Genomic DNA, 25,808 nt, shown 5'->3' with positions numbered 1-25,808 from the left:
ACTTAAAAAAAAAAAAAAAATAAGCAATAATAAATTTTTTTTAAATCTAAAAGTGAAATTTTTTAGAAAATTTTTATTGTAATAAATTATTTATAAAAAAAAATTCTAAAAATCATCAAATGACAGCTGACTTCAGTATTATAAAAAAAAAAAACTATTAAATATTTATAATAACAATAAAATAAAATTGTTAAAAAATAAAATTTCAATTTCAATACAAGTTAAATCATCAGAATTATTAGAAAATTATTAATATTATCAATTATCTGATACCAAGTGAGTGTAAAATGTATTTGTGTGATGCTGTGTGTATCCCCTCTTCAACAGATTTTTTTTTCAGCAGTCATTCGATGAATACTCGCGCAGCTAACGAAAGTGAGAATAATAAAAGCAGTTGTGGGCAGTTGAAGGTGGTTGTTGAAACGCATCGCGTCGTATAAATATAAATACGCACAGTATATACGTTATTTCTCAACAACTTGTGATTAAATCATTCAAGATGACGTCATTTGTAACACTTACAACTCTTGTAATTGTTTTTAGTACCTCCGCTGTTTATGGTAAATTATTATTAAAATTCTTAAAACTTCCAAGCATTATAATTGCCTACAATTTTTCATAAATCCATTGTGCGCATTTTATTTTTTTTTATACCAGTATAACGTCCCCTCTTTGTCGAAGCAACCAATTCAAAGTGATATGAACACTAATCTCAATTATATTTTTATCTTGTACTTATCACTTTCTGGAATTTTACAATCAATTAATTATTGAACTTGTTTTTTACAGGTATGGATTGTTCCTTGGGTTCAAGTAAAAACTTTTTAGATGAGGTAATTAGCCATTGCCCGAAGCCTCTAATCGACGACAGTTCAAAAGAATATTGTTGCTTTAATACTCATGGAGATTATTATTGCTGTGATGCTCAAGAATTTGCCCTGACAACTGGGTAAGTTTCTGCATAATTATTCACAATAATAATAATAATAATAAAGTTAGCCGACATTTTTTTATTTTTTTTAATTTATTAAATTAAAACTAAAAAACATTTTTTAAAAATTGCACTTACAGTTTTACAAATGAAATTTTTTTTTATTTTTTTATAAAAATTAAGTTAGCCGACATCTAAATATTTTTAGAATTTTTTTTTATTGAAAAAATTATTACAAAAAAATAAAAAAAAAATTTCATTTGAAAAATTGTAAGTGCAATTTTTTTAAAATAATTTTTTGTTTTAATTATTGAAAAAAAAATTAAAAATGTCGGCTAATTTTATTATTGTACCCGATTTATATTATTTATTTTTTTTTTATAATTTTTTATTATTTAATTTTCAGACTAGGAATAATCGTTCCTGCTATTATCGCAGTTATTGTCGTAGTGACATTCATCGTTTTATGCATCTCCTGTTTGTGCTGCAGTTGCTGCCCATGGTACAAAAGACGCCACCGCGGAACCGTCTATGGAAGTAAGTTTTTTCTTTGTTCATCTTTTCATATATTATTTTTATTATTATAAGATAAAAATTAACATCTAAAAATTTTTAGTTCTTTTTTTAATAAAAAAAATTATTACAAAATAAAAAAAAGTTTTCATTGGTAAAAAAAATTTGAAAAACTTAAAGTGCAATTTTTAAAAAATATTTTTTACTTTAAATTTAATGAAGTAAAATAAAAAATTTCGGCTAATTTTATTGTTATGAATAATTGAAAATTAAGTTAGCCGACATCTAAAAATTTTTAGAATTTTTTTTATTGAAAAAACTATTACAAAAAAAATTTGTCATTTGTAAAAAAAAACTTGAAATGCAATTTTAAAAAAATATTTTTTAGTTCTAATTTAAGGAAGTTCGAGCGAATCTAATGTAAAAAATAATTTCCAACTTTGAACTTTGAAATTAAATATACGTATAAATAAATACGTCATTTATCTAATCCCAAAATTTAAAAAAGATTCACCGTTTAGTTACTTAGATATTAAATTTTAAAAATCACATATTTTATCTCCTTATACACGGGCTCTTATGGCGGACAAACTTTTGTCGAGACAAATTATTTTTTTCAATATTAACCTCCCAACTTTAACGGATAAAAAACTATACACAAGAAACTTGGATTATTGCAAAATATAAAAAAAATTTAATAATAATACATTACCGATATAATTTTTGAAATATTTAAAGTCAAATTTTATGTTTGTAACTGGTTTATCGTCAGCCATTTATTCGAATAAAGATTTGACAACATCGCGTCAACAGCTGAGAAAAAACAAAAGGATAGAAATATAGTTACAGAGAGAGAAATGTTTAACTCACACACTCATCCACGTCTCAGCTATGGGTGTAATCAAATGCGCTATTGTCAAATCTGTTTATTTATTCCGGCAAGTAATAAATACCAAAGTCATTTTATTACTTTACTTTATTAAATAAGTAAAAATCATCAATTATTAAATTGTTTAAGTTATTTTAAATTAAAATAAAGAATTTTTGCGAATTTTGGGAAGACTAAAATTAAAAAAAAATTTTAACATTATTTTGACTCATTAGTTATGCTCGAACTTCCTTAATAATTAAAAAAAATTAAAAACCTCGGCTAACTTTAGTAATTATTAAGTAAAATAAAATCAAATTCATGGCAAATTATATTTTTAAAAATTGTAATTAAATTTCATTTTATGAGACTTAGTCATTATGTATTGTTATCAAAAGTTAAAATTTAAAAGATATAATGTTAGAGCGAATAAAAAGCAGCAAAGAACAGCTCAGATTCATGCTTTTAATGGTTGTTCTTGGAATCAAGAGTGGGAGTTAATTTCGTGGATATTTATTATTTTAATTATTATTATTATCATTAATATTATGTCAGCGTTATTTTATCATGACTATTTAAACTATAACACTATTATATAGAAAAAAAAAAAATAAAATAATATCGACTATACACGATTAAAATACAATGAGTTCGAAATAAAATAATAAATGTATTGAAAGACTGATGAGTCATTTTTTTTCAGGATCCGGTTATGCTTAAGTGCATCACGTTACCCACCAAGTCTCACTCAGAGGATCATGCTTAAAACTTTATAATATATTAAAGATTAAAGACCATTTTTCAGTACTGATATATATTCCTAAAAATTACGTGCTATAACAAACGTACAATATTAATTATTATTACTCTTTACATTATATATTTACTACTACAAACTACTTATAAAACCATTGCAGTGTTACCTAATGGTTTGATACTTATATATCTCGAACAAAATGCTTTTTTAGCTATTTTGATATAAAAACTTTTATATTAGCTTATTGCTATCAGTATTTTTTATAATAGCGTTGTTGTAAGTACTGGTTTACTTACTTGTATTTCAAATTTTTTACTCTAGACTTAAACAACATACATTCCACTTTTTGTTTATGATAAGATATGACAGTAATAATAATGATAATAATTATAAAATAAATTTTTATATTTAAATATGTTTGATTTTTATTACAATTTGTTTAGCATATATTTAATAATTTTTGTAACAAATAAATTATTAAAAAAAAAAAAATTTTTTTAATAATTTTCCGGAAAAAATTTGTTTATTTAAAAAAATTTTCAAATTATAAAATAAATATGTTTTATTAATATAAAAATTTATTTAGCATACATTTAATAATTTTTGTAGAAATTAAAAAAAAATAATTTTCCGGAAAAAATTTTTTTGTTGAAAAAAATTGTCATAAAATAAATTTTTATGCATAAACATGTTTTATTTTTCTAAAAATTTATTTAGCTTACATTTAATAATTTTTGTAGAAATTAAAAAAAAAAAATTTTTTTTTAATAATTTTCCGGAAAAAATTTGTTTGTTAAAAATTGTCAAATTAATGCTAAATTTAATATCATTTTATTTTTATGACTTTTATAGATCTGTGTATTAAAAAATAAATAAAAAATATAATTTACTTAAAAAAAAATAATTCAGATTTTTAATTATTTGGCGGTAAGAAAAAATTTCCCACTTTCTGTTCCAGGAGGTGTTATGGTAATTCATCAACCGGTAAATAATCCAATGCCAAATCAACAACCTATTCACACTATTTATCCCCCGTATCCTGCTTCGAACCCTCAAGGTAATTTTTTATCTCTAACTATCAATTAAAATAAGTTTATTTAATAATAATGATAATTGAAGAGTTCAGTAATTCAAAGCCAATTTTCCCGATCCAAATTGACGGTAAACTAAATTTTAAATTTTAATTTTTACTTATTATCTATTTTCACCACATTATTGTCGGTATGAGCACTCATACCATCCTTGGGTGAATATATCTAACAATTAAAAATCTTTATTTAATTAAGATTAAGCAAAAATGTTATATTCTTTATTCAGTGAGACTTTTTTCGGCCACCAAAAGATCCAGGTTCAATTCCTGGTCTGAGCATTTCCGAGTTATTTTTTTGGTGGCCGAAAAAAGTCTCACTGAGTAAAGAATATAACATCTTTGCTTAATCTTAATTAAATAAAGATTTTTAATTGTTAGATATATTCACCCAAGGATGGTATGAGCGCTCATACCGACAATAATGTGGTGAAAATAGATAATAAGTAAAAATTAAAATTTAATGAAATTTAAAATTTAGTTTACCGTCAATTTGCATCGGGAAAGTTGGCTTTGAATTACTGAACTCTTCAATTAATGAAATCACCGATCTTCGGAATAAAAAAATGGAAATAATGATAATGTTTTTTTTTAATTTAGTATCAGCTTCGACACATCAAGGACAGCCACCACCTTACTCCGCAGAACCTTACGCGAAGCAGTCTCCGTATAACCCAAATTATCAACAGCAGTAATATTGTCGTATTACATTTAACTTGTATTATTTTACCATAAATCATTGGCCTATCATGTGACGGACAATGTCCATTGTGGTGGTTATTAAACAGCAGTGTAATACATACGGAGATGATAATAATGATAATATAATAGGGAGCCAAGAGTGATCCACTACTGTTACAATTACTGCTGATATAACTAATACACCCGGCTTTTTTTATCTAGGAAAAATTATTACATCCAAAGATTCATTTCTTCCGTAAATTTAAGGGCTTAAATATTTTTTTTATTCCATTCTTAATTGAATATTTTGAAAAATAATTTTTGACAGTGATAAATGTCTATAAAAATTCGATTTAAAAAAATAAAAATTTTGGGTAATTATTTACAAGTGTCGTCAACCATTTTAATTTTCATTTTTTTAAACGAAATTTCTATTTGATTTTATTTAATAATAAAGTTAGCCGACATTTTTGGATTTTTTGATTTAGCTTAATTTATTAAATTAGAGCTAAAAAACATTTTTTTTAAATAGCACTTATCATTTTACAAATGTAATTTTTTTTTTAATTTCTTTTGTCATAATTTTTTCAAAAAAAAATTATAAAAATTTTTAGATGTCGGCTAATTTAATTCACATGATTTTGTTGATATATTTTTTTTTTTTTGAAAATACACAAAAAAATGAACAATTAAAAAAAAAATTTGATTAAGGTAAAAGACCCAGTTATTGACACTGGCCTAGTTGTTTGACACTTGCAATTTTATTCTAATTAAAAAAATGAAATTTTCACAAAAAAACTAATTATTTTAAAGTTTATAATTAAAAAATTATATTTTCTAATTTATCAGAGTTGATTTGTTTTTTTTTTTAATTAAAATAAAATTGCAGGTGTCAATAACTAGGCCAGTGTCAACAACTGGGTCTTTTACCTTATCACAATTTTAATAAATTTTCAAAAAATTTTATAAATTTTTTAGAAAATTATGATATTCATTTTTTTTTTAATTGTTCGTTTTTTTATGTACTTTTTCAAAAAAAAAATATCAAAAAAAGATAAAATAGAAATTTTATACAAAAACATGAGAGCCAAAATTTTTTCCAACTTTTGAAGGCAAAAAAGCTATTAAAATTATTATTTTTTTTTTTTACATTTTTTATTTTGAAAAATAAAAAAAAAATTAAAAAATGTTAATTTTTTACAAAATAAGGTAGACCCCACTTGTAAATAATTACCAAATTTTCTCCTAATTTCACTACCGTTGATCGACAGAAAATAATTATCAAAAATATATATCTCGACATATTTTTTGCTATTTGTAGAAAACTTAATATTTTTTACAATGCTCAATTCTTAAAAATATCTGTGTTATATATTATATGATATTACAGTAATTATATTTTTCTAATCATAAATCTTACTTATAAAAAAAAAAAAAATAAATTAAAGGTATAAAAAAATTTATACCAAAAGGAAAATGACTTTTTGAGATTAAATTGTGTGAAAATATCATTAAATATATTTTATAATTCATTAGTTAATATTTAAGTATATAATATATTTTTTATCTCTTCCTTTTTTTTTCATAAAATTAATTTATTTATTACAAATATAAGACATATAAATTATTTCTACTTATTATTTTATCATTTGGTAAAACTAGTGAGTGAGCAATTTAAATATTGACAGCCGATCATTACATGACCTCTAAATATATACACAATTGCCCCGCGAAGTAATCAATATCAATCGGTTAACATTGCCTTTAATTTTACATAACACTTACAAAAAATTTTTTTTATTTATATATTGAATATATATAAATCTACTGAACCCTGTTAAATTTATTTTTAATGAATTAAAAAAAAATTATTTTTTTTAATAATAAAATTAAAGAAAAAAAAAATAAAAATTGTAATTAATATAAAAAATAATATAATGCCTCTGACCAATACGGAAATATTAAAACTAAATGTCACTTTTTAATTCGCAAGAACATCGACATTACTTATTAGAGTCATGCATCTTGCGTTATTGCTATAATACAAAGTCAGGGACACTAATACATAATAATAATAATAATTATTGTTTGATTGTCTGTCAACATACACGTTAGCCGCTAAAACTTGCACTATTTAATTTTATTTATTTAATTTATTGAGCAATGATAAGGTACTGATTATTGTGGTCCAATAAAAAAAAAATAAAGTAATTGAATTTAAAAAAAAAAAAAAAAAAAAAATATTTTACGAGATTACACAATTAGACTGTTGCTGAGAATCATCAAACTTTTCATTACTGCCATTATGAATAGCCTCTTTGCCGATACCGGTGCCCGGAAATAGTTCATCAACTTTAATTTCTTCCTTGGTAGTATTTGGTGTTGCTGCAGTAACTGTGGAAGCAACAGTTAAGGAAGCTTGACTCACTGATGAGTGTCTTGAGCGTGAAATATTGCCACGTTGATTGCTCCCGAATGACGGAGCAGGACTTGATGATGGACTCTCCATAATCTCATGCTCAGTTTGATGTCGCACGTGCTGTTCTTGCTGCTTCTGTTGCTGTTCTTGGATCAATTGTTGTTGCTGCTGTTCTTGTTGTTGGATTAATTGCTGCTGTTGCTGCTGTTTTACGACAATCAAACGATTTAACAATGATGTCTGGCTTTGAATTCCTGAGACAAATGATCTGTAGCCAAGACTAAAAATAAAAGGGAAAATGTTTTAGATTAATAAGAAAATTTTGGCTCAAAAATTTTTTTATATTTAAAATTTTGCTTTATTAAATAATGACTTTTGTTAAATTGCACTGTACTTTCTTAACTATTGACGTTTTTAAAGATATAAACTCATCCTGATATTACATTCATCAAGAGCTTTCATTTGAGTACTCACATGCATTTTTGATATATTTTTGATATATACATATATATATATAAATATATGAAAAATTGATGTGGGTACTCAAATAAAAGGTCTCGTTGAATGTAATGTTAAAATGAGCTCATATCTTTAAAAATGTCAATATTTCACAAGATACAAGGTCATTTCTTAATTATGTTAAATTGCACTGTACTTTCTTAACTATTGACCTTTTTAAAGATATAAGCTCACCCCGATGTTACACTCATCAAGAGCTTTCATTTGAGTACCCACATCAATTTTTCATATATTTTTCATATATACATATATACAATATATGTATATAAAATATATGAAAAATTGATGTGGGTGCTCAAATGAAAGGTCTCGATAAGCGTAACGTCAGGATGAGCTTATATCTTTAAAAATGTCCATAGTTCATAAGATATTTGTTAAAATGCTCTGTACTTTCTTAAATATCGACATTTTTAAAGATATAAGCGCATCCCGATGTTATACTCATCAAGAGCTTTCATTTGAGTATCCACATCAATTTTTCATATATTTTTCATATATCCATATACATAATATATATAAATATATAAAATATATAAAAAATTGATGTTGGTACTCAAATGAAAGCTCTCGAAGAGCCTAACATCAAGATGAGCTTATATCTTTAAAAATCTCAATATTTCCCAAGATACAAGCTAATTTCCCAATTAAGTATCTAGAAAACTTTCAAATGCGTCTAAATATCATACTAAATTGCCCATCAATAAAAACAATCCAAAACTCACCACTCAGATTGCGACCACTTAGCCAGCGTAAGAATCCCATCCCTCAGATTAACAATAGAATCCAAAGTCTGCATAGGAGCATGAGCCGCTCTTATCGTCCTCGCCATAGCCGAGGCATCTCTCAGCATAGTACTGAGCACCGCCGCCCATCCAATACACCCAGCCTCCAAGAACAATTGCAGAAGATACCTAACTTGCACCTGAGCCCGACTAGTCGGTCCAGAAATTGAGCTCAAATTGTTATCAACTGGCTCAATAGCATCACTGGAGACCCAACAAGTTCCCACAACAGATTCCACATCGTCTCTCCAAATCGTGCTGGTATCACTCAGCACACTCGTCGCATCCTGATGAATCCTCGGAGTCAACTTAGTCTCCACAATCGGAAACTGCGTTTCAAGACTCGCTACCGGTGACACTAATCCATAAATTCCTCCAGGCCTCGTACTAGATAAACTAGTATACCCACTATCCGCTGGCAAATCCACATTATTATTATTATTAATATTATTAGTAAAAGTCGTAGTAGTTTGCGTTTCATTCTCCGAATATTCAACAGACCTAGATCTAGACCTAGTAGACAAAACATGACTTGGCCGTCTTAATTTTTCTAAATTAGTTAAAGACAAAGTCGGGTACGGAAAAGAAAAATCTTCATGCGCAGCTTTAAGCGCAATTGTAAAATCATCAATTTTAGCAGCACGTTCTCGTTCTCTGGCCAACCAACTGACCAAATAAAAATCTAAACGCGCTGCAAAGTGTCCTAAGTCTGCAAGTCTTCGCGCTGAAAGCAATCTTCTTGCATGTCTTTGTAAAATAACATCAATAAAAAATTCTTCTGCTGAAGATTCTTGATTATTAGAATTAATATTAGTATTATTGTTATTTTTTTCGGGCTTAAAACTTGGGACAGATTTTTTCCGTCGCATTACAGCATTCCTAGTTTTTTCCAGCATTGAAGAAGGAGGATCTTTATTAGTATCAAATTGAACTTTAGGAGTAATTGTTGTACTGTAACTGCGGCTTCTTGAGACTTGCATAGTTCCAAGAACTAGAGAAAGATCTTCTTCATGAGGAGACACGGAAGGAGTTGGAGGCGGACCGGATAATTTACCAGAACCGCCCCAAGAATTTCGCGGTGACTCTACATCATTTGGATCAATTGCTCGGAGAAATCGTACCAAGTCACGCGATAATTCCCATCTTCCTTGTTCTAATGCCGCGTCTAATAATAAAGTCGCGTGTTGCCTGCTGACTGATGAAGGCTCTAAATTTTGTAAAATTATTAAATAACTTGCAGCAGTGTCTAATTGTTGGCGCTGTAGACAATCTTGGAGGAGTTTTTTTGGTGATCCGGCAATTGAAAATAAATATGGCCATAATGCAATTTCGGTTTTGCGAGCACACTGGACTACAGCTCGGGCCCAGACGCCGGGAAATTCACGGATAAATTCTACAACACTAGGTAATTGAGCGTCGGGTAATGGCTCTTTGCTGGTGGCTTCTTCTTCGAGGACTTCGTGGAGTAATAGTTCTAATGAGTGGGAAAAATAGGGCAGTGCTACGCAAGAGCGGGCTATTTCCCAGGCGTGGTAACCGAGATTGCGGTGGATTAACTGGCGAAGGATTTGGTGGAGATACACTTGGCTGGTTAGTTCGAGTAGGCTAAAAGGCAATGAGAAAGGCGAGTTGCTGTCTGAGGTGTACAAAACTGTGTCATTTTCGGCGCCGAGAATTATTGCGTCCTCGAAGAGAATTGCCAGGGGGTAGATTTTTAATTGAAAGGGCAGCATTATTCTCTTGCTCATGAATGTATGCGCGTTATCTTGGTGGTTGCGGGGGAATAAAGGGAGCCAGACTCGCATTCCGTGGGCGCCGCAAAAGAGCCACAGTGCTTCGGTGAGGTGAGGTTTGTCTCGGCGAGATCTCCATGGGACCCAGACGTTTTCTACGCAGGAAGCTAGGACGTTTGGAGCTCCACATGTGAATAGCTGGAATTAAATATGATTAGTTGGTATTATTGAAATATTTAATTTTATCTCTTTGAATATGTTAATTTTTTTTTAATAATTTAATAATGATAATAAGCAACTTTGGAGTCACTAGGTGACTTATGTGATTTGTGAAATGTAAATAAATGAAATTTTGGTTTATTAAATAGACTTTTGTTGAATTGTATTGTACTTTTTTAAATATTGACGTTTTTAAAGATATAAGCTCATCATTATTTTACACTTATCAAGAGCTTTCATTTGAGTACCCACATGCATTTTTGATATATTTTTCATATATACATATATATAATATATATTTTAAAGATATAAGCTCATCTCGATGTGACACTCATCAAGAGCTTTCATTTGAGTACCCACATGCATTTTTGATATATTTTTTATATATTCATATATATATATATATATAATATATATAAATATATGAAAAATTGATGTGGGTACTCAAATGAAAGGTCTCGATGAGTGTAATGTCAAGATGAGCTTAGATCTTCAAAAATGTCAATAGTTCACAAGATACAAGGTCGTTTCTTAATTATGTTACATTGCACTGTATTTTCTTAACTATTGACATTTTTAAAAATATAAACTCATCCTAATGTTATACTCATCAAGAGCTTTCATTTGAATACCCACATACATTTTGATATATTTTTCATCCATACATATATATAATATATATAAATATATGAAATATATGAAAAATTGATATGGGTACTCAAATGAAAGGTCTCGATGAGTGTAATGTCAAGATGAGCTTAGATCTTCAAAAATGTCAATAGTTCACAAGATACAAGGTCGTTTCTTAATTATGTTACATTGCACTGTATTTTCTTAACTATTGACATTTTTAAAAATATAAGCTCACCCTCATGTTATTCTTATTAAGAGCTTTTATTTAAGTTCCCACATGCATTTTTATATATTTTTCATATATACATATATATAATATATATAAATATATGAAAAATTGATGTGGGTACTCAAATGAAAGGTCTTAATGAGTGTAACATCGGGATAAGCTTATATCTTTAAAAATGTCAATAGTTCACGAGATACAAGGGCATTTCTTAATTATGTAGAGATAGAGCATTTTTTCGAATGTAGCCTAAATACTTATCATAATAAATTGACTATTGGTGAGAATGATATAAAACCTTGAAAAAGTAGAAATTCAAGTCAAGACTTTTCCCACGATACTAAATTTAACCATAAAAACCCATTTTATCATGTAAATACACTGGTCACAAAATTTTACTTATTCTCTTAATAATATAGATTATTATTATTATAAAAATAAAAATTATAATAGAAGACAAATATAAATAAAATAACTTACAACTTCAGTATTGTCAGTACAATGCTCACGTTGTACCATCAAAAGTTTTCCAGACACATTCAAAAGCAAACTCTCTGGGTGTGGATGAGTCCCAGCTGTTTCAGCTCGTATTGTTGTCAGTGTTGCGCTAACAACACAAGCCGGGTGTACACAAAGTCCGCTAATGTCAACAATTTGAGTTCTGGTGAGCTCAATACTTCCAGTACCTTCAATTCCTTCGAGCGTCATGTCGAAAATACTGACTTGAGCATTAGCACAAAATATAACCAGCCTCTCTTTCATTGTGTTGACGAGTAATACTTGAGAAGGCATTCGAACACTTTTAACATAATTATTGTCCAGTCTTGTGTCTCGGGGATAGATTCTTATCTCATCTTTGTCCTCTACAATAGAGTAACTGGAAGCGATCATGAATCCTCGGTGCCAAAGCAGGCCTCCAGTTACTATAAAATCTCTTTCTTGATTCTCATTACCGAAAAGTTTCCACTTTCGGGAGGATAAAGAATAATGCGCCAAACCTGTACGTCCCGCCACAGCAATATTCTGTCCTTCATTGTCAATTGCTGTGTACTGTAAAAATTAAAATTTATATTTTTTTCACAAATTGTTTTTTCCAATTATTTAAAAATTTTAAAACCCTCACTCGAATTGGCCAATTGGAACCACTATATACACTCGGTATTGGTACTACTAGCCACTGCTTTGATCCAGCTAATGTTTGGCAAGTTGAGTCATTTACAATATCATTTCCTAAATGAAAATTTGGTGTATCTGTTACTACACCACCTAAATTAAGGTACAAACGATCTTCACCTTGAAGATATAAATGCCCGTGATGTCCCTTAAAATTATTAAAAAAAATTACCATTATTAAATTGTCTACTCAATTGAGAAACCTGAAAATTTTTTTAACAAATAAATTATATTATTGCTCTAATCAGGTCAAAATTTTTATAAATTAATTTAAATCAGGTTGTTGTAAACCAAAATGATGTTATGTTTTTTTATTCCATTTATTTTAACATGCGACGTTTCGTCAGTTTTATTCTGACATCATCAGGCACCTATGTGTTTACAAAAAAATAAATAAATTAACAATTTTTCATGTCGGATTAAAATACTCAATACATATTTAATTTTTTAATTAAAGACTATGTGTTTTTATATTGTAAAAAATTTTAAGGTATTTATTAATTTTTTTTTTTTTTACGAAACGTCGTATGTTAAAATAAATGGAATAAAAAACATAACATCATTTTAGCCTGCAACATCCTGATTTCAATTGACAAATAAATTATAATTAGAAAAATTTATTTAAAAAATTCTATGTTTAGAAGCACTAAAAAATTATAAATGAGATTTTTTTTAAATAATTTTTTATACGTGTATATTTTTAAAGAAAAATAAAAATATTGGTCCTATAAAAAGAGTAATAGAACAAAAGTTGTAGAAAATTTAATTTTCTTAAAAAAATGTCTTATGATTTTTTATACTATTTTGAGCGTTATTCCAAAATTAAGAATAACAATAAATTATTCAAATTTTTTTATCATAAAAATCTTAATTTTGAAATTACGGCTTTCTTGTTGGTTCTAAAAAACAATTATAAAATCCATTTTTTTTTAGAAAATTAAGTGTTGAATAACTCAAATTTTAATAAAATTTTTATAAAAAATTTGCCACCATTTATCATTAATTGTTATTTATAAATTAAGGCAAAAATCATGGCCATAATAATAAATAAAAAATCTTACCATGCATGGATTTACTGTAAGAGGACTTTTTACAAAGTCTAATTGAATTAAAGAACATTCTTGATTAACTATATCTTCATTATTTTCTTGTTTAATTGTATTATTTGGAGATTCTCTAAGCATCCATAATTGATAACCTTCAGCTGACCATTCCTGAATAATAAAAAAAAAATAATAAATTATTACAATAAAATTAATTGTTGGGTGTCAGGCGTCTTGATCCTCCGACAAAATATTATTATTAGTATAATATTAGTATTAAACAAATAATATATATATTGAATGTGAGTAGAGACCAACGGTCAGAAATCATAAACATTGTAATAATTATTTTAATTATATTTATATGATATCAATAAAAATTTTTGAAAACTGAAAAAAAAAAAAATAAATAAAATTAATAATTTTTTTAAACTTTATTGTTTTGAATTGTTTTATTAAAAAATTTAATTATTTAAGATATTTTGTCGGGGATATTTTGTCAGAGGATCAAGAATCATGGAACCAATTGTAGACATTTAAAATACGGTAAAAGTAAAAATAATAATAATACCATTGTATGAACACGCAGCGGATTATCACGAGTTAAATCAACATGTAAGCCATAATCCCATTTTAAAGTACAAAGTAAAAGTGCTCCGAATGTACTCCAAATAGCCAAGCCTCCAGTGTCCCAAGCCAAAGCGATAGCGCAGCTATCGGGTGTCCATCTGAGGCACTTAACATTCCCCGGTCTTCCTGGATAATCTTTTGAAGACAAACTTAGCGTGTGAGACACTTCAAGACCTCCAGTTGTCTCATCAACATAGTAAACAACTCCTTGAGAATTTTTACGTCCGAATGCAATTAAACGATATTTGTGATTAACAGCAGCGCATGTTGCATCATCTAGATCTTTGGCCCAAATACCCTGTACTTGATTTGGATCAAATTTCAATGACTGAGCTGTTAAGAAAGCAGCTTTGCCATTACTTAAAACGATTGCGAAACCTCCAACTAATGGAGAATATTCAATATCTGTTACATAAATATTATTATCGGTTATTGGCACAGCAACTGTTGAAATTTGTTGATCAACACTAAAAGGAACTCTTTTTAGGTCTAATGAGTAGTCGCGATTTACAGAACCTTCCCAGCGCTGTCTTATGATTATACTCGTTTTTGTGGCGACCATTAGCTCATCTCTGATACATACTAATGAACTTATTCCACCGTCTATCCACACGGGGATGACAAATGTTAGTACTAAGGATGGGATTACTTCTTTTATAAAAAGCTCTGCGCTGTCACGACGCAAACTAGACACTGGGGAATCTTTCTGCTCATATAGACCATGATTATCTCCTCCGCTGTCGGATAAGCGGTAAAATAATAAATAACTTTCTGTTGTCTGGAAATTAATAGAATTTTTATCAATAATTATTTTGAGACCTGATAATTTTTTATGACAAACATTAGCAGACTCTCGACAATTTTTTAATTTTCATTTAAAAATAAATTAGGTCTAGAAAACTATTTATAAAAAACTACATTTATGGTTTTTTATTCAACAAATTATTTTTAAAAAATTGCATTTATAATTTTTTAAAATTTCTTCATGTCAATTTTTTTTTTCATTTTTTTTTGTCGTAATTTATTTGTTAAAAAATTCTAAAAATGGTCCAATATCTGGTAAATTAATTTTGATTTTTTTAGAGGTTCTAAAGATAAAATTTTTTTAATAAATAAATCAGTTTTTTTTTTTAAGTAATTTTCTAAACTGTTTATTTTTAAAGAAAGATAAAATTTTCAAGTCTCTGCTAATTTCAGTGTAATTAAATATTAATAATAGATCATTAAAAATTATTTAACTTACTGCTACTGTCAGCATACTGGAATCGGGTTTCCATTGTACTAATAAGTTTTCACCATATTTTTCAATTGAATCTTCAGTTCTTCTATGAAAAACAATAGGTACGCAGGGCTAAATTAAATGAAAAAAAAATTAATATTAAAATTGATTGAAATTTTAGGGCCAGTTTTTCAATCCGGGATAAAATTTTATCCGAGATAAAAGTACCACCAATAAAATAAAAAAAAAATAAATAATTCAGCGACGTGATATTGCTCTCAATTAGTTCTCCATGAATTTGGTCGTTTATTTAAATAAAAATAAATAAATATATCATAAAAATAATAATAACCTCTTATTGTGTCATTTAAATTATTTTAAATTAATTGACACAATTATAAATTAATAATAGATATGTCAAACGCAAGATATGAACTCGAAGGGCTCAAAAGCATAGAACAGCTATCTCTTTGAGCTCACAAAGCTCAAAATAATACGTAAATTGTAATTTGGAGCTTGAAGAGCTCAACAACATTATAAGTGCAATTTCAAGCGCATAGGTATAGAATTAGCAGGAAGTTACAGGGATCTCCTTCAGGGTCATCCGTGTTCCTACTTTTTATTTTATTTATTTACAATCAGGAAGTTGTCACAATTGGAGGTGAATATTTCTGTGACATGTGGCTAATGTTTATTTATTTTAATTCAAAATAAGTGACTGAATTCAAGGAGAATTATTCGTTGGCAATATCACTGTGCTGAATTATTTATTTTTTTATCATAATGGCAGTACTTTTATCTCGGATAAAATTTTATCTCGGATTGAAAAACTGGCCCTTAGTGATATTGAAATTAACAGCCATCTGTCAATTTTTTAAAATTTTTATAACAATTAAATAGAAATAAGAAAAAAATTTAATGACATTAAAGTTAGTAGTCGCTTGAAAATTTTTTGATTTTTTTTTTAATAAATAAATTTGCTCCGAAAAATTATTTCTAGAAAATTGGATTTTTCATTTTTTTAATTTTCTAAATATTAATTTTTTCTCTCATTTTCTTTGACATAATTTATTTATTAAAAAAATTCTTAAAATTATAAAATGTCTGCTAAATTAATTTTCATAAAAATTTACTATCTTATATCTATCTAATATTTATTTCTTAAAAAAAAAACTGTAAAGTTATGCAAATAAAAAACCATAATAAAATAATAATAGAAATTAGAAAAAATAAAAAATGCAATTTTTTTAAAATAATTTTTCGAAAAAAATTTGTTTTTTAAATAAGATTAAAAAATGTTCAAGAGACTTCTAACTTTAATGTCATAAAAATTCAATAAAAAAATTCTGAATATGAAAATCACAAATAGAAATTTTTTAAAGCATTTTTTTTTTACTGTAATTTATTTTTTATAAGAATTAAAAAAATTGACAGTTCCCAATTAACAATATCATTCATAACCTAAACAATAAATGTATGTTAAAATGTCACAAATATAAAAATTACTTACTTTACAATACCAAATTGCTAAAGTATTTCTTGTCAAAATAGCAAACAAAATTTTGTCTCTATTACATACAATAGCATTTATTTGATTGAGTTCAGACGGGTTTAAAACCCTCGGCCAACCAATTGGAAAGAACATGATTATTTATTGTAATTTAATTCACACTGCTAATATTTATTTTTATATCCACATTCACACGTCAAAAATATTACAACTGAGTATAAGATTTAATTTTATTTTTCTTCTAATAACTATTATAAAAATTGTACAAAAAGAAAATAGCTGTCAGCTGTAGTGTTAATTTGTTGACATAAGTCGTTGTCATTAGGATATACATTTAATAATGTGTGTACTCATATATATACAAGGTTAATTAATGGTGCTGATTTGTCTTGACTGTTGGTATTGTTTTATTGTAAATTTATATTAGTAGTTTTAATCAACCAGCCAACCAACCACCCACATTATTGCAATCAACTGACAGCGGGTCATACACGTATTTACATATGTACACACATAATTATCACATATGACAACTAAGCAATCAATGTCACCAATTTCAAGACAAGAGATCTAGTGCGATAGTTGACATGCCTGCTATAAATTTACACTCAAATCAAAACATGTCACTAGCGTCATCTAGTATTTATATTTTAATAGAAATTATGAAAATACATTTTTTATTTTTATATTAAAGAATATTTAAAGATTGATTGAAAAAAAAAAATTAATTTTTACAAATACAAGAGCGAAATTAACTTTTGGTAAGTATGCAATACTTATTTGTATATTTTTATAGTAAATATTTTGCTCCAACTTATTTATATTTTTACAGTATAAATATTTGTAAATAATTTACAATTATCTATTAAATATCAATTTTTCTTCCGCAGTACAAAATTTTTTATTCAAATGATTAATCACTCTAAATTAGGTAATGCAACGACACCAGCTTGCATGAAACATATTGTAGCACCGCTGACATGTGCAAAAACGATAGCTATTCCATCTCCATCCTGATAAAGTCTGTTGAGATCAATTGGTTGAAGAGACTGGCTATTCTTTTGACTGAAAAGAAGAAATAATAAATTAAATATTACTAGCAACCTATCAGTCACTATGAAAAAAATAAAATTTTGCTTTATTAAATTTAAATAATGAATATTGTTAAATTGCACTGTACTTTCTTGAATATTGACATTTTTTTAAATATAAACTCATCCCGATGTTACACTCATCAAGAGCTTTTATTTGAGTACCCACATGCATTTTTGATATATTTTTCATGTATACATATATATGATATATATAAATATATAAAATATATGAAAAATTGATGTGGGTACTCAAATAAAAGGTCTCGATGAGTGTAACATCGGGAAGAGCTTATATCTTTAAAAATGTCAATATTTCGCAAGATAAAAAGTAATTTCTTAATTATGTTAAATTGCACTGTATTTTCTTAACTATTGATGTTTTTAAAGATATAAGCTCATTCCGATGTTACACTCATCAAGAGCTTTTATTTGAGTACCCACATGCATTTTTGATATATTTTTCATATATACATATATATGATATATATAAATATATGAAAAATTGATGTGGGTACTCAAATAAAAGGTCTCGATGAGTGTAACATCGGGAAGAGCTTATATCTTTAAAAATGTCAATATTTCACAAGATAAAAAGTAATTTCTTAATTATGTTAAATTGCACTGTATTTTCTTAACTATTGATGTTTTTAAAGATATAAGCTCATTCCGATGTTACACTCATCAAGAGCTTTTATTTGAGTACCCACATGCATTTTTGATATATTTTTCATATATACATATATACGATATATATAAATATATAAAATATATGAAAAATGTATGTGGGTACTCAAATAAAAGGTCTCGATGAGTGTAACATCGGGAAGAGCTTATATCTTTAAGAATGTCAATATTTCACAAGATACAAGTTAATTTTTTAATCATGTATCTAGAGAAGGCACAAATTCAAATCAAAACCTTTGCAATTATACTAAATTTCCCTAAAAACCGATTTTATCATATGATTATCCTTGACACAAAATTTTTCTTAGTCTCTTAATAATATAGATTAATAAAATCTTAAATATGTGAATAAAATAAATAATAATAACCTTGTAATAACTAAATGAAACATAGCATGACCCGGAATAGCTTTCCTATAAAGCTGGGTATTTGAATAAACCTTGTAAGATATTTTATTAATGCCTCTTTTCTTCCTCACTGATTTATCCTGAGCCGGCTTAATAATTTTCAATCTATCATAAATTTGTTTCAGGCTTGAAGAATATTTAGGCCCAACAAGTGGCTGAATAGTGTGATTAATAACTTCAACTTCACTGCAATCCATATGATCATTATCATCTTCAATAGTTATTGTCTTAGCATCTTTCCATAATTTCTTCAACTTCGTCCACGAACCAGCCGGTGCTTTGTCAAACGAACAAAAATTTTCAAAGTTACTATCTTCTTCTACATTTACTAAATCATCACGATTGTTACCTTCACTTTTATTAGTATTATTATCAATTGGCTTATAATTTCTATTATTATGATAAATTCCAGGATTATAATACCGTGAATTTTGTCTTCCACCAAAATATTGTCCCGGATCAAAAGAAGAAGAATAAATATTCGATAAACTTTGAGTAATTGAAGTCCTCAAGGCAAATGTAGCCATCGCAATATTTTTAAAAAAATTAACATGCAATGACGACCATCTATTGGAGACACTTTGTTGATTCGAGTAATTAAAAGCTGGATAATTATAATTAGAAGAATTACCGAACATCATATTGTGATAATTAGGTAAGTCTTGATAGTGTGATCTTCGATAATTATTTATATTATAATTATAACTGTTATACTGACAATTTTTATATACTTCACATGAATTTGAAAATTTAGCCAATTGTCGATTATTCTGATAATTATCTTTACTATCATTTAAATTTAAAGAATCATACTCAATTTTATTCTTATTTAATTTAATATCTTGTGGAATGTACTTAGGATCAATTGTTACTTTAACAGAATTTTTGTCTTTAATATTAGGAAGACAATTCAACATTTCTTTTCTAGTCATCGGAATTGGAATTTCTTCAATTTCATCATCGGACAATTCAATCCTTTCATTTTTTATTTTTTTTACAGGTATTAAAGTTACTTCTTTAAATGATTCTATAGGCGAAGATGATGTAGAAGGAATTGAAGAATTAATTACATCTAATTTTCTTTTTTCAGCTATTTTTTCAGAATCACAGGTATTAAATTTATCAGAAGTAATTTGACCGGAATTAGAATCAATATTTAAATAAGAAGGAATTATTTTATCAGTCCGTTTGGGTAGAAGCTTAACATTGCGTTGTATGCGAATACCAAGTGATGTATTAGTTTCTTTTTTATTAGCGACTAATTTAACTGGTTCAACCATAGTTTCAACGGAAACAATATTTAATCTTCTCTTATTTTTGTCTTTGTTTTTAATATCATTTTCTATTTTATTCAAAATATTTTCCGCAGACTTGTCTTCTAAGTTCTGCTCTTCAACCTCGATTTTATCAATAATACTGTTAATGACAAACTCAGCGTCGTTTTTAGTATTTTTATCGGCGGTGTCTTGAGAAAGTGGGGCACCACTCATCCACTGACTGCCCTCTAAATCAATTATTACTTTCTTCTTAAGCTGGGAGGACTCATCTTTTTCGTAATCTGATTTTTGATAGTAAAACCTCTTCAGACGATATCCCGACCTGGCTAATTGACTGTATACTCTGTATTCATCTAATGAGCAGTCGGAGTTTGGGGAGTTTATTAGTAATTCATAGGCTTGTTGGACTGATAATGATACTCCGTTGAAGAATAAGTCCAAGCAATTCTATAGCAGTAAATAAATCATTGTTATTATTATTATATTTAACAATGATACTGAAGTTAAATGACATCAGGAATTTTTTGAATTTTTTTGAATTTCGTAGCAGTAAAATTATAATAGAAAAATTTAGCAAAAAAATTCCACGTGAAAATTAAAAAATAATTATTAGGGGAATTTTTGGAAATATTAATTATTGTAGTTAATTTTTGTAAAAATTAAAAAATTGTTAGCTAATTTCACTGATACAATTATGATAAGAAAATTACTAGCAACCTTGCAGTTACTATGTGACTTCCGTAACTTGTGAACTATAAATAAATGAAATTTTGCTTTATTCAATTATGAATTTTGTTATAAATTGCACTGTATTTTCTTAATTATTGACGTTTTTTAAGATATAAGCTCATCCTAATGTTACACTCATCAAGAGCTTTAATTTGAGTACCCACATGCATTTTCATATATTTGTCATATATACATATATATATATATATATATATATATATATATATATATATATATATATATATATATAGCATATATATATATATATATATATATATAATATATATAAATATATGAAAAATTGATGTGGGTACTTAAATGAAAGGTCTTGATGAGTGTATCATCGAGATGAGCTTATATCTTAAAAAATATCATTAGTTGACAAGATAGCATAGTCAGTTCTTAATTATTGATATTTTTTAAGATATAAGCTCATCCCGATGTTACACTCATCAAGAGCTTTCATTTGAGTACCCACATGCATTTTGATATATTTTTCATATATACATATACATAATATATATAAATATATGAAAAATTGATGTGGGTACTCAAATGAAAGGTCTAAATGAATGTAAAATCTAGATGAGCTTATATCTTCAAAAATATCATTAGTTGACAAGATACAAGGTCATTTCTTAATTATGTATCTAGAAATAGAGAATTTTCGAACGCAGCCTATGTACTTATCATAATAAATTAACTATCTAATAATATAGATTAGTAGAAATTTTTTAAAGAATTTTTTTCCATTGTAATTGACTTGTTACAAAAATAAAAAAAAATTAACAGTTATCAGCTGACTCCAGTATCATTATTCATCAAATTATTTAAAAATATAATAAATAAATAAATTACCAATTCTACTTGCAATAAAGCTTCTTCAGGATTTAAATACAAAGTACCTCGAAGTTCACATCCAAAATTATTCCAGTCAACACCAGACCTCTTAGTGACTATGACACGTCTTTCCTGAGGCAGCCATTCACCGACAGCTAACTTAGACACCTTCTTCACTCTTTCTACATTTATTAAATCTCTTCGTGCTTCTAAACATGCATCTATCTGTCGATTCTGGAGCCATGATCCATTTGGCTCAAAGAGTCTCAGTCCTGTTTTTGGTATTACCTTGGAAGTCTGTTCAATTTCATTTGAAACTCGAGCTCTCAAGCTGTTGGATGCTAATAATTCCTCTGCACTGTAATTATTGTAATTAAAATTTATTTAAAGGTTAAATTAATAATTTAAAATCAATATAAACTTACTTTAAATAATTTATTAATAATCCCTCTGGCTCTTCATTCATTATCGCTTTATTTCAAGTGTCTACAATTATTATCAATATCTATGACAGTAATAATCATTTACTAAACTATAAAAATTTCAAGTGGTTTTTTTTTTATTTTTAAAAATATTATACATTCCTGTGATTTATTTAAATTGTGTGGTTATAAACAAATGCAGTGTGGAATTATGACAATAATAATAATAATTAATAATTCTTACTGACTGAATAAATATTATTATTTCTCACCGCTAGGTGGCAGTGTTTGATAGTTTTTTGCGGATCAGCTGTTTTATTGACATTTGTTGTTTTTTTTTTATTTTTTTTGACAGCCGGATAAAAACAAAACAAAAAATATGAATTTTTATTATTATTGTAATTGTAAGTAATAATAATTAGATTGATGAGTGAGTTTAGTGCTATGGACAATGCCGAAATTAAAATTGAAAGAACATCAATTGAATTTGAAGATTTTAAAAAATTTATTATTGGAGATAGGAAATTTGACAAGCAATACTCCAATATTTATATCGCTCGGTTAAGAGCTTTAAAAAATATTTTAGAAAATAAATCCAAAGAAAAATGGGGTAAATAATTGTTTTTTTTTTTTTTTTGACTGAAATTGAAACTTTTGAAAATTTTTAGAAATTTTTTGACAAATAAATTATAGAAAAAAAATGTATTTAAAAAATTACATTTTTTAAAACTTAAAAAAATTATATATTTATTTATTTGGCCGATATTTAATAATTTTAATAATTTTTTTAATAAATAAATTGCTGCATAAAAAAAATTGACTTTTAGAAATTTTAATAAATTAAAAATACAATTTTTTTTAAATAATTTTTTGGAACAAATTTTTTTGTTTAATTAAATTAAAAAATGGTCAAGATGTTTGATAATTAAAAAAAATTTTTTTTTTAATAAATTACTGCAAAAAAAATTTTGGCATGTAGAATTTAAAAAAAATAAAAAATACAATTTTTTAAAAATAGTTTTTTGAAAAATAAATTAAAAAAATTTTTAAGTAAAAATAATTTTCTAAATCTAATTTATTTTTTGAGAAAAATCTAAAATTTTTCAACTGTTTGTTAATTTTAGAGAAATTTTTTTATCAATTATTAATTAAAAAAATTATAATTAAATATTTATATTATTTTTAGGGCAATATCAAGTAAAAACAATATCTCAACTTGGTGATGATGACGACGATGAAAGTAAAGCAGAAAAACTAGTCATACTTATAGGAATTATTTATAAGCATCAAGAATTAAAGCCGTCTATTTTAAAAGAGCTTAGTGATGAACTTCAATTAATACCACAGTTATCAAGGTCTAATTATTCATCTGAAAAAGACCAATTATTTCTCGAAGATGAAATGCTGAGAGTTAAATTAGTAGGCAGTGATTTAAATCATAAAGAAATGGTAACAGGATTAATTTGCGGTGTGTTAGGTTACCAGTCCAGTGGTGGAATATTTAACGTATGTTTTTTATTTAATTATAAGAAGAGTGTTGCTTTATACTCTACATAGTAATTAATTCTTTTTTTTATTTTTAATTCTAGGTCAAGGATTATTGTGTACCAGGAATTTGTCCTCAAGCTTCGGAATGTTCTCCTCTAATGTTTCCATCAGAAGATAAAATTTTAATTTTATTACTATCAGGGTTAGACTTATCTGGCAATCCGGACTCGTTGCACTATCAACTTTTAAGTGAATGGATCAGTGGGATGGCGGGAAATAACCAAGTTCAAGAAAACTCAGCTTTTATTGCGCAAGTGATAATAGCTGGTAAGGAAAATTTTAAAGATATAAGCTCATTCTGATGTTACACTCATCAAGAGCTTTCATTTGAGTACCCACATGCATTTTGATATATTTTTCATATATACATATATATAATATATAATGTATATATAAATATATGAAAAATTGATGTGGATACTCAAATGAAAGATCTCAATGAGTGTAACATCGGGGTGAGCTAATATCTTTAAAAATGTCAATAGTTCACAAGATACAAGGTCGTTTCTCAACTATGTTAAATTGCACTTTACTTTCTTAACTATTGACATTTTTTAAGATATAAGCTCATCCTGATGTTACACTAATCAGGGGCTTCCATTTGAGTACCCACATGCATTTTCATATATTTTTCATATATACATATATATAAATATATGAAATATATGAAAAATTGATGTGGGTACGCAAATGAAAGGTCTCGATGAGTGTAACATCGCGATGAGCTTATATCTTTAAAAATGTCAATAGTTCACGAGATACAAGGTCATTTCTTAATTGTGTATCTAGAGATACAGAATTTTTGAATGCAACCTAAGTACTTATCAAAATAAATTTTTAATGATACTAAATTTCACTAAAAAAAAACCGATTTTATCATATGACTATCCTGGACACAAAATTTTTCTTATTCTCTTAATAATATAGATTAAAATTGTCTTTTTTGATAGGAAACAGCATAAAAGGTTCTGTCGAAACTTATACACACAAAGGATACGTGGACTCAAAAAATAAATTTACAGCTACTACAACGAAAACAATACTAGCAACACGTAGATTTGATACTTTGCTAAGTGAAATTGTCTCGACATCAAATGTCATTCTAATGCCTGGGCAATTTGATCCGTCAAATCATTCGATACCGCAACAACCTTTTCATCCCTCCATTTTACCTCTTTCTTTCAGGTATGTTATACATTTTTTTTATAAAAAAAAAAAAATTCATATTATTTGTAGACGTAAAAAAAATTTAAGGTATAAAAGCTTGTATGCCGCCACAAATCCTTGGATTGGAAAAATCGGAAGTAGAATTTTAGCAGGCTCGAGTGGTCAACCAATAGAAGATATTATGAAAGTAGCGAATTTAAATGAGTATTCACCAATTGATTGGTTAGAAAAATCATTATACTGGAGGCACTTTGCGCCAACAGCACCCGATACACTTGCTGCCTACCCTTACGTTGAAACTGATCCATTTATCATGGACGAATGTCCTGATATTTATTTTGTTGGGAATACTAATGAGTATGCAACAAAGTGTGTTACTGGTGATCAAGGACAAACAGTTAGACTTATTTGTATTCCCAAGTTTTCAAAAACACACACTGCTGTTGTTGTAGATTTATTGTCTTTAGATACTTGGCCGATAACTTTTCAGAATTAATAATATTATTAATGATTTTTTTTTTAATATTATTTAATGTTCGTAGAAAATTGTCGGGTAATTGTTTACAAGTGGGGTTAAATTTATTTTTGGCTATAAAAAATAGATAAATTGATAAATCATAATTTTTTTTTAATTAAAAAAAATTTTTAATTTTTCTTATTAACTTCTTTGTTTTTACAGCGGATTCATGGTAGTGAT

The 25,808-nt window shown here is 27.0% G+C and overlaps 4 protein-coding genes across 6 annotated transcripts; 2 read left to right on the top strand and 2 right to left on the bottom strand.

Moving 5' to 3' along the window:
• The first annotated feature begins 375 nt into the window (after positions 1–375).
• LOC123266342 (protein shisa-5-like) lies at positions 376–5,098 on the top strand. The gene is made up of 5 exons (XM_044730575.1): positions 376–560; positions 790–949; positions 1,338–1,468; positions 4,028–4,126; positions 4,757–5,098. The coding sequence occupies exons 1-5, from the start codon at positions 500–502 to the stop codon at positions 4,849–4,851; spliced, it is 546 nt and encodes a 181-aa protein (XP_044586510.1). The 5' UTR covers positions 376–499; the 3' UTR covers positions 4,852–5,098.
• Positions 5,099–6,422: 1,324 nt separating this feature from the next.
• LOC123266320 (guanine nucleotide exchange factor subunit Rich) lies at positions 6,423–17,089 on the bottom strand. Of its 2 annotated transcripts, XM_044730528.1 has the most exons (9): positions 16,944–17,089; positions 15,458–15,565; positions 14,156–14,992; positions 13,603–13,755; positions 12,492–12,689; positions 11,849–12,418; positions 9,374–10,488; positions 8,498–9,013; positions 6,423–7,536 (listed from the first exon to the last, which is right to left on the bottom strand). In XM_044730528.1, the coding sequence occupies exons 1-9, from the start codon at positions 17,076–17,078 to the stop codon at positions 7,083–7,085; spliced, it is 4,086 nt and encodes a 1,361-aa protein (XP_044586463.1). In that variant the 5' UTR covers positions 17,079–17,089; the 3' UTR covers positions 6,423–7,082. The 2 variants fall into 2 exon arrangements, with proteins under 2 accessions (XP_044586463.1, XP_044586462.1); XM_044730527.1 differs by having other exon boundaries at positions 8,498–10,488.
• An 82-nt stretch (positions 17,090–17,171) lies between these two features.
• Positions 17,172–22,578, bottom strand: LOC123266324. The gene is made up of 4 exons (XM_044730537.1): positions 22,400–22,578; positions 21,993–22,332; positions 19,090–20,852; positions 17,172–18,008 (listed from the first exon to the last, which is right to left on the bottom strand). Exons 1-4 carry the CDS (start codon positions 22,438–22,440, stop codon positions 17,861–17,863), a joined length of 2,292 nt encoding a protein of 763 aa, XP_044586472.1. The 5' UTR covers positions 22,441–22,578; the 3' UTR covers positions 17,172–17,860.
• Positions 22,579–22,743: 165 nt separating this feature from the next.
• Positions 22,744–25,718, top strand: LOC123266334 (DNA polymerase delta subunit 2-like). Of its 2 annotated transcripts, none has more exons than XM_044730561.1 (5): positions 22,744–23,006; positions 23,583–23,902; positions 23,986–24,211; positions 24,895–25,129; positions 25,181–25,718. In XM_044730561.1, the coding sequence occupies exons 1-5, from the start codon at positions 22,823–22,825 to the stop codon at positions 25,605–25,607; spliced, it is 1,392 nt and encodes a 463-aa protein (XP_044586496.1). In that variant the 5' UTR covers positions 22,744–22,822; the 3' UTR covers positions 25,608–25,718. The 2 variants fall into 2 exon arrangements, with proteins under 2 accessions (XP_044586496.1, XP_044586497.1); XM_044730562.1 differs by having other exon boundaries at positions 25,199–25,717.
• The last annotated feature ends 90 nt before the right edge of the window (positions 25,719–25,808 follow it).

The sequence above is a fragment of the Cotesia glomerata genome, linkage group LG5, assembly GCF_020080835.1.
Source record: "Cotesia glomerata isolate CgM1 linkage group LG5, MPM_Cglom_v2.3, whole genome shotgun sequence".
Classification (NCBI taxonomy): domain Eukaryota; kingdom Metazoa; phylum Arthropoda; class Insecta; order Hymenoptera; family Braconidae; genus Cotesia; species Cotesia glomerata.
The sequence above is the reverse complement of the archived record's forward strand: the minus strand, read 5'-3'. Positions and strand labels throughout refer to the sequence as shown.

Bases quoted from the DNA above. Each gene is read 5' to 3' on its own strand.
- LOC123266320 (XM_044730527.1), bottom strand. From the start codon at position 17,078: ATGTTCTTTCCAATTGGTTGGCCGAGGGTTTTAAACCCGTCTGAACTC. The intron at 14,993-15,457 runs GTAAGTTAAATA...ATTAATTTCCAG, and splicing joins CCAGTATGCTGACAGTAGCA to ACAACAGAAAGTTATTTATT. The intron at 13,756-14,155 runs GTATTATTATTA...TTTATTATTCAG, and splicing joins CGCTGCGTGTTCATACAATG to GAATGGTCAGCTGAAGGTTA.
- LOC123266342 (XM_044730575.1), top strand. From the start codon at position 500: ATGACGTCATTTGTAACACTTACAACTCTTGTAATTGTTTTTAGTACC. The intron at 950-1,337 runs GTAAGTTTCTGC...TTTAATTTTCAG, and splicing joins GAATTTGCCCTGACAACTGG to ACTAGGAATAATCGTTCCTG. The intron at 1,469-4,027 runs GTAAGTTTTTTC...TTTCTGTTCCAG, and splicing joins CCGCGGAACCGTCTATGGAA to GAGGTGTTATGGTAATTCAT.
- LOC123266324 (XM_044730537.1), bottom strand. From the start codon at position 22,440: ATGAATGAAGAGCCAGAGGGATTATTAATAAATTATTTAAA. The intron at 22,333-22,399 runs GTAAGTTTATAT...CAATAATTACAG, and splicing joins TTATTAATAAATTATTTAAA to TGCAGAGGAATTATTAGCAT. The intron at 20,853-21,992 runs GTAATTTATTTA...TTACTGCTATAG, and splicing joins CTTTATTGCAAGTAGAATTG to AATTGCTTGGACTTATTCTT.
- LOC123266334 (XM_044730561.1), top strand. From the start codon at position 22,823: ATGAGTGAGTTTAGTGCTATGGACAATGCCGAAATTAAAATTGAAAGA. The intron at 23,007-23,582 runs GTAAATAATTGT...TATTATTTTTAG, and splicing joins TAAATCCAAAGAAAAATGGG to GGCAATATCAAGTAAAAACA. The intron at 25,130-25,180 runs GTATGTTATACA...TATTATTTGTAG, and splicing joins ATTTTACCTCTTTCTTTCAG to ACGTAAAAAAAATTTAAGGT.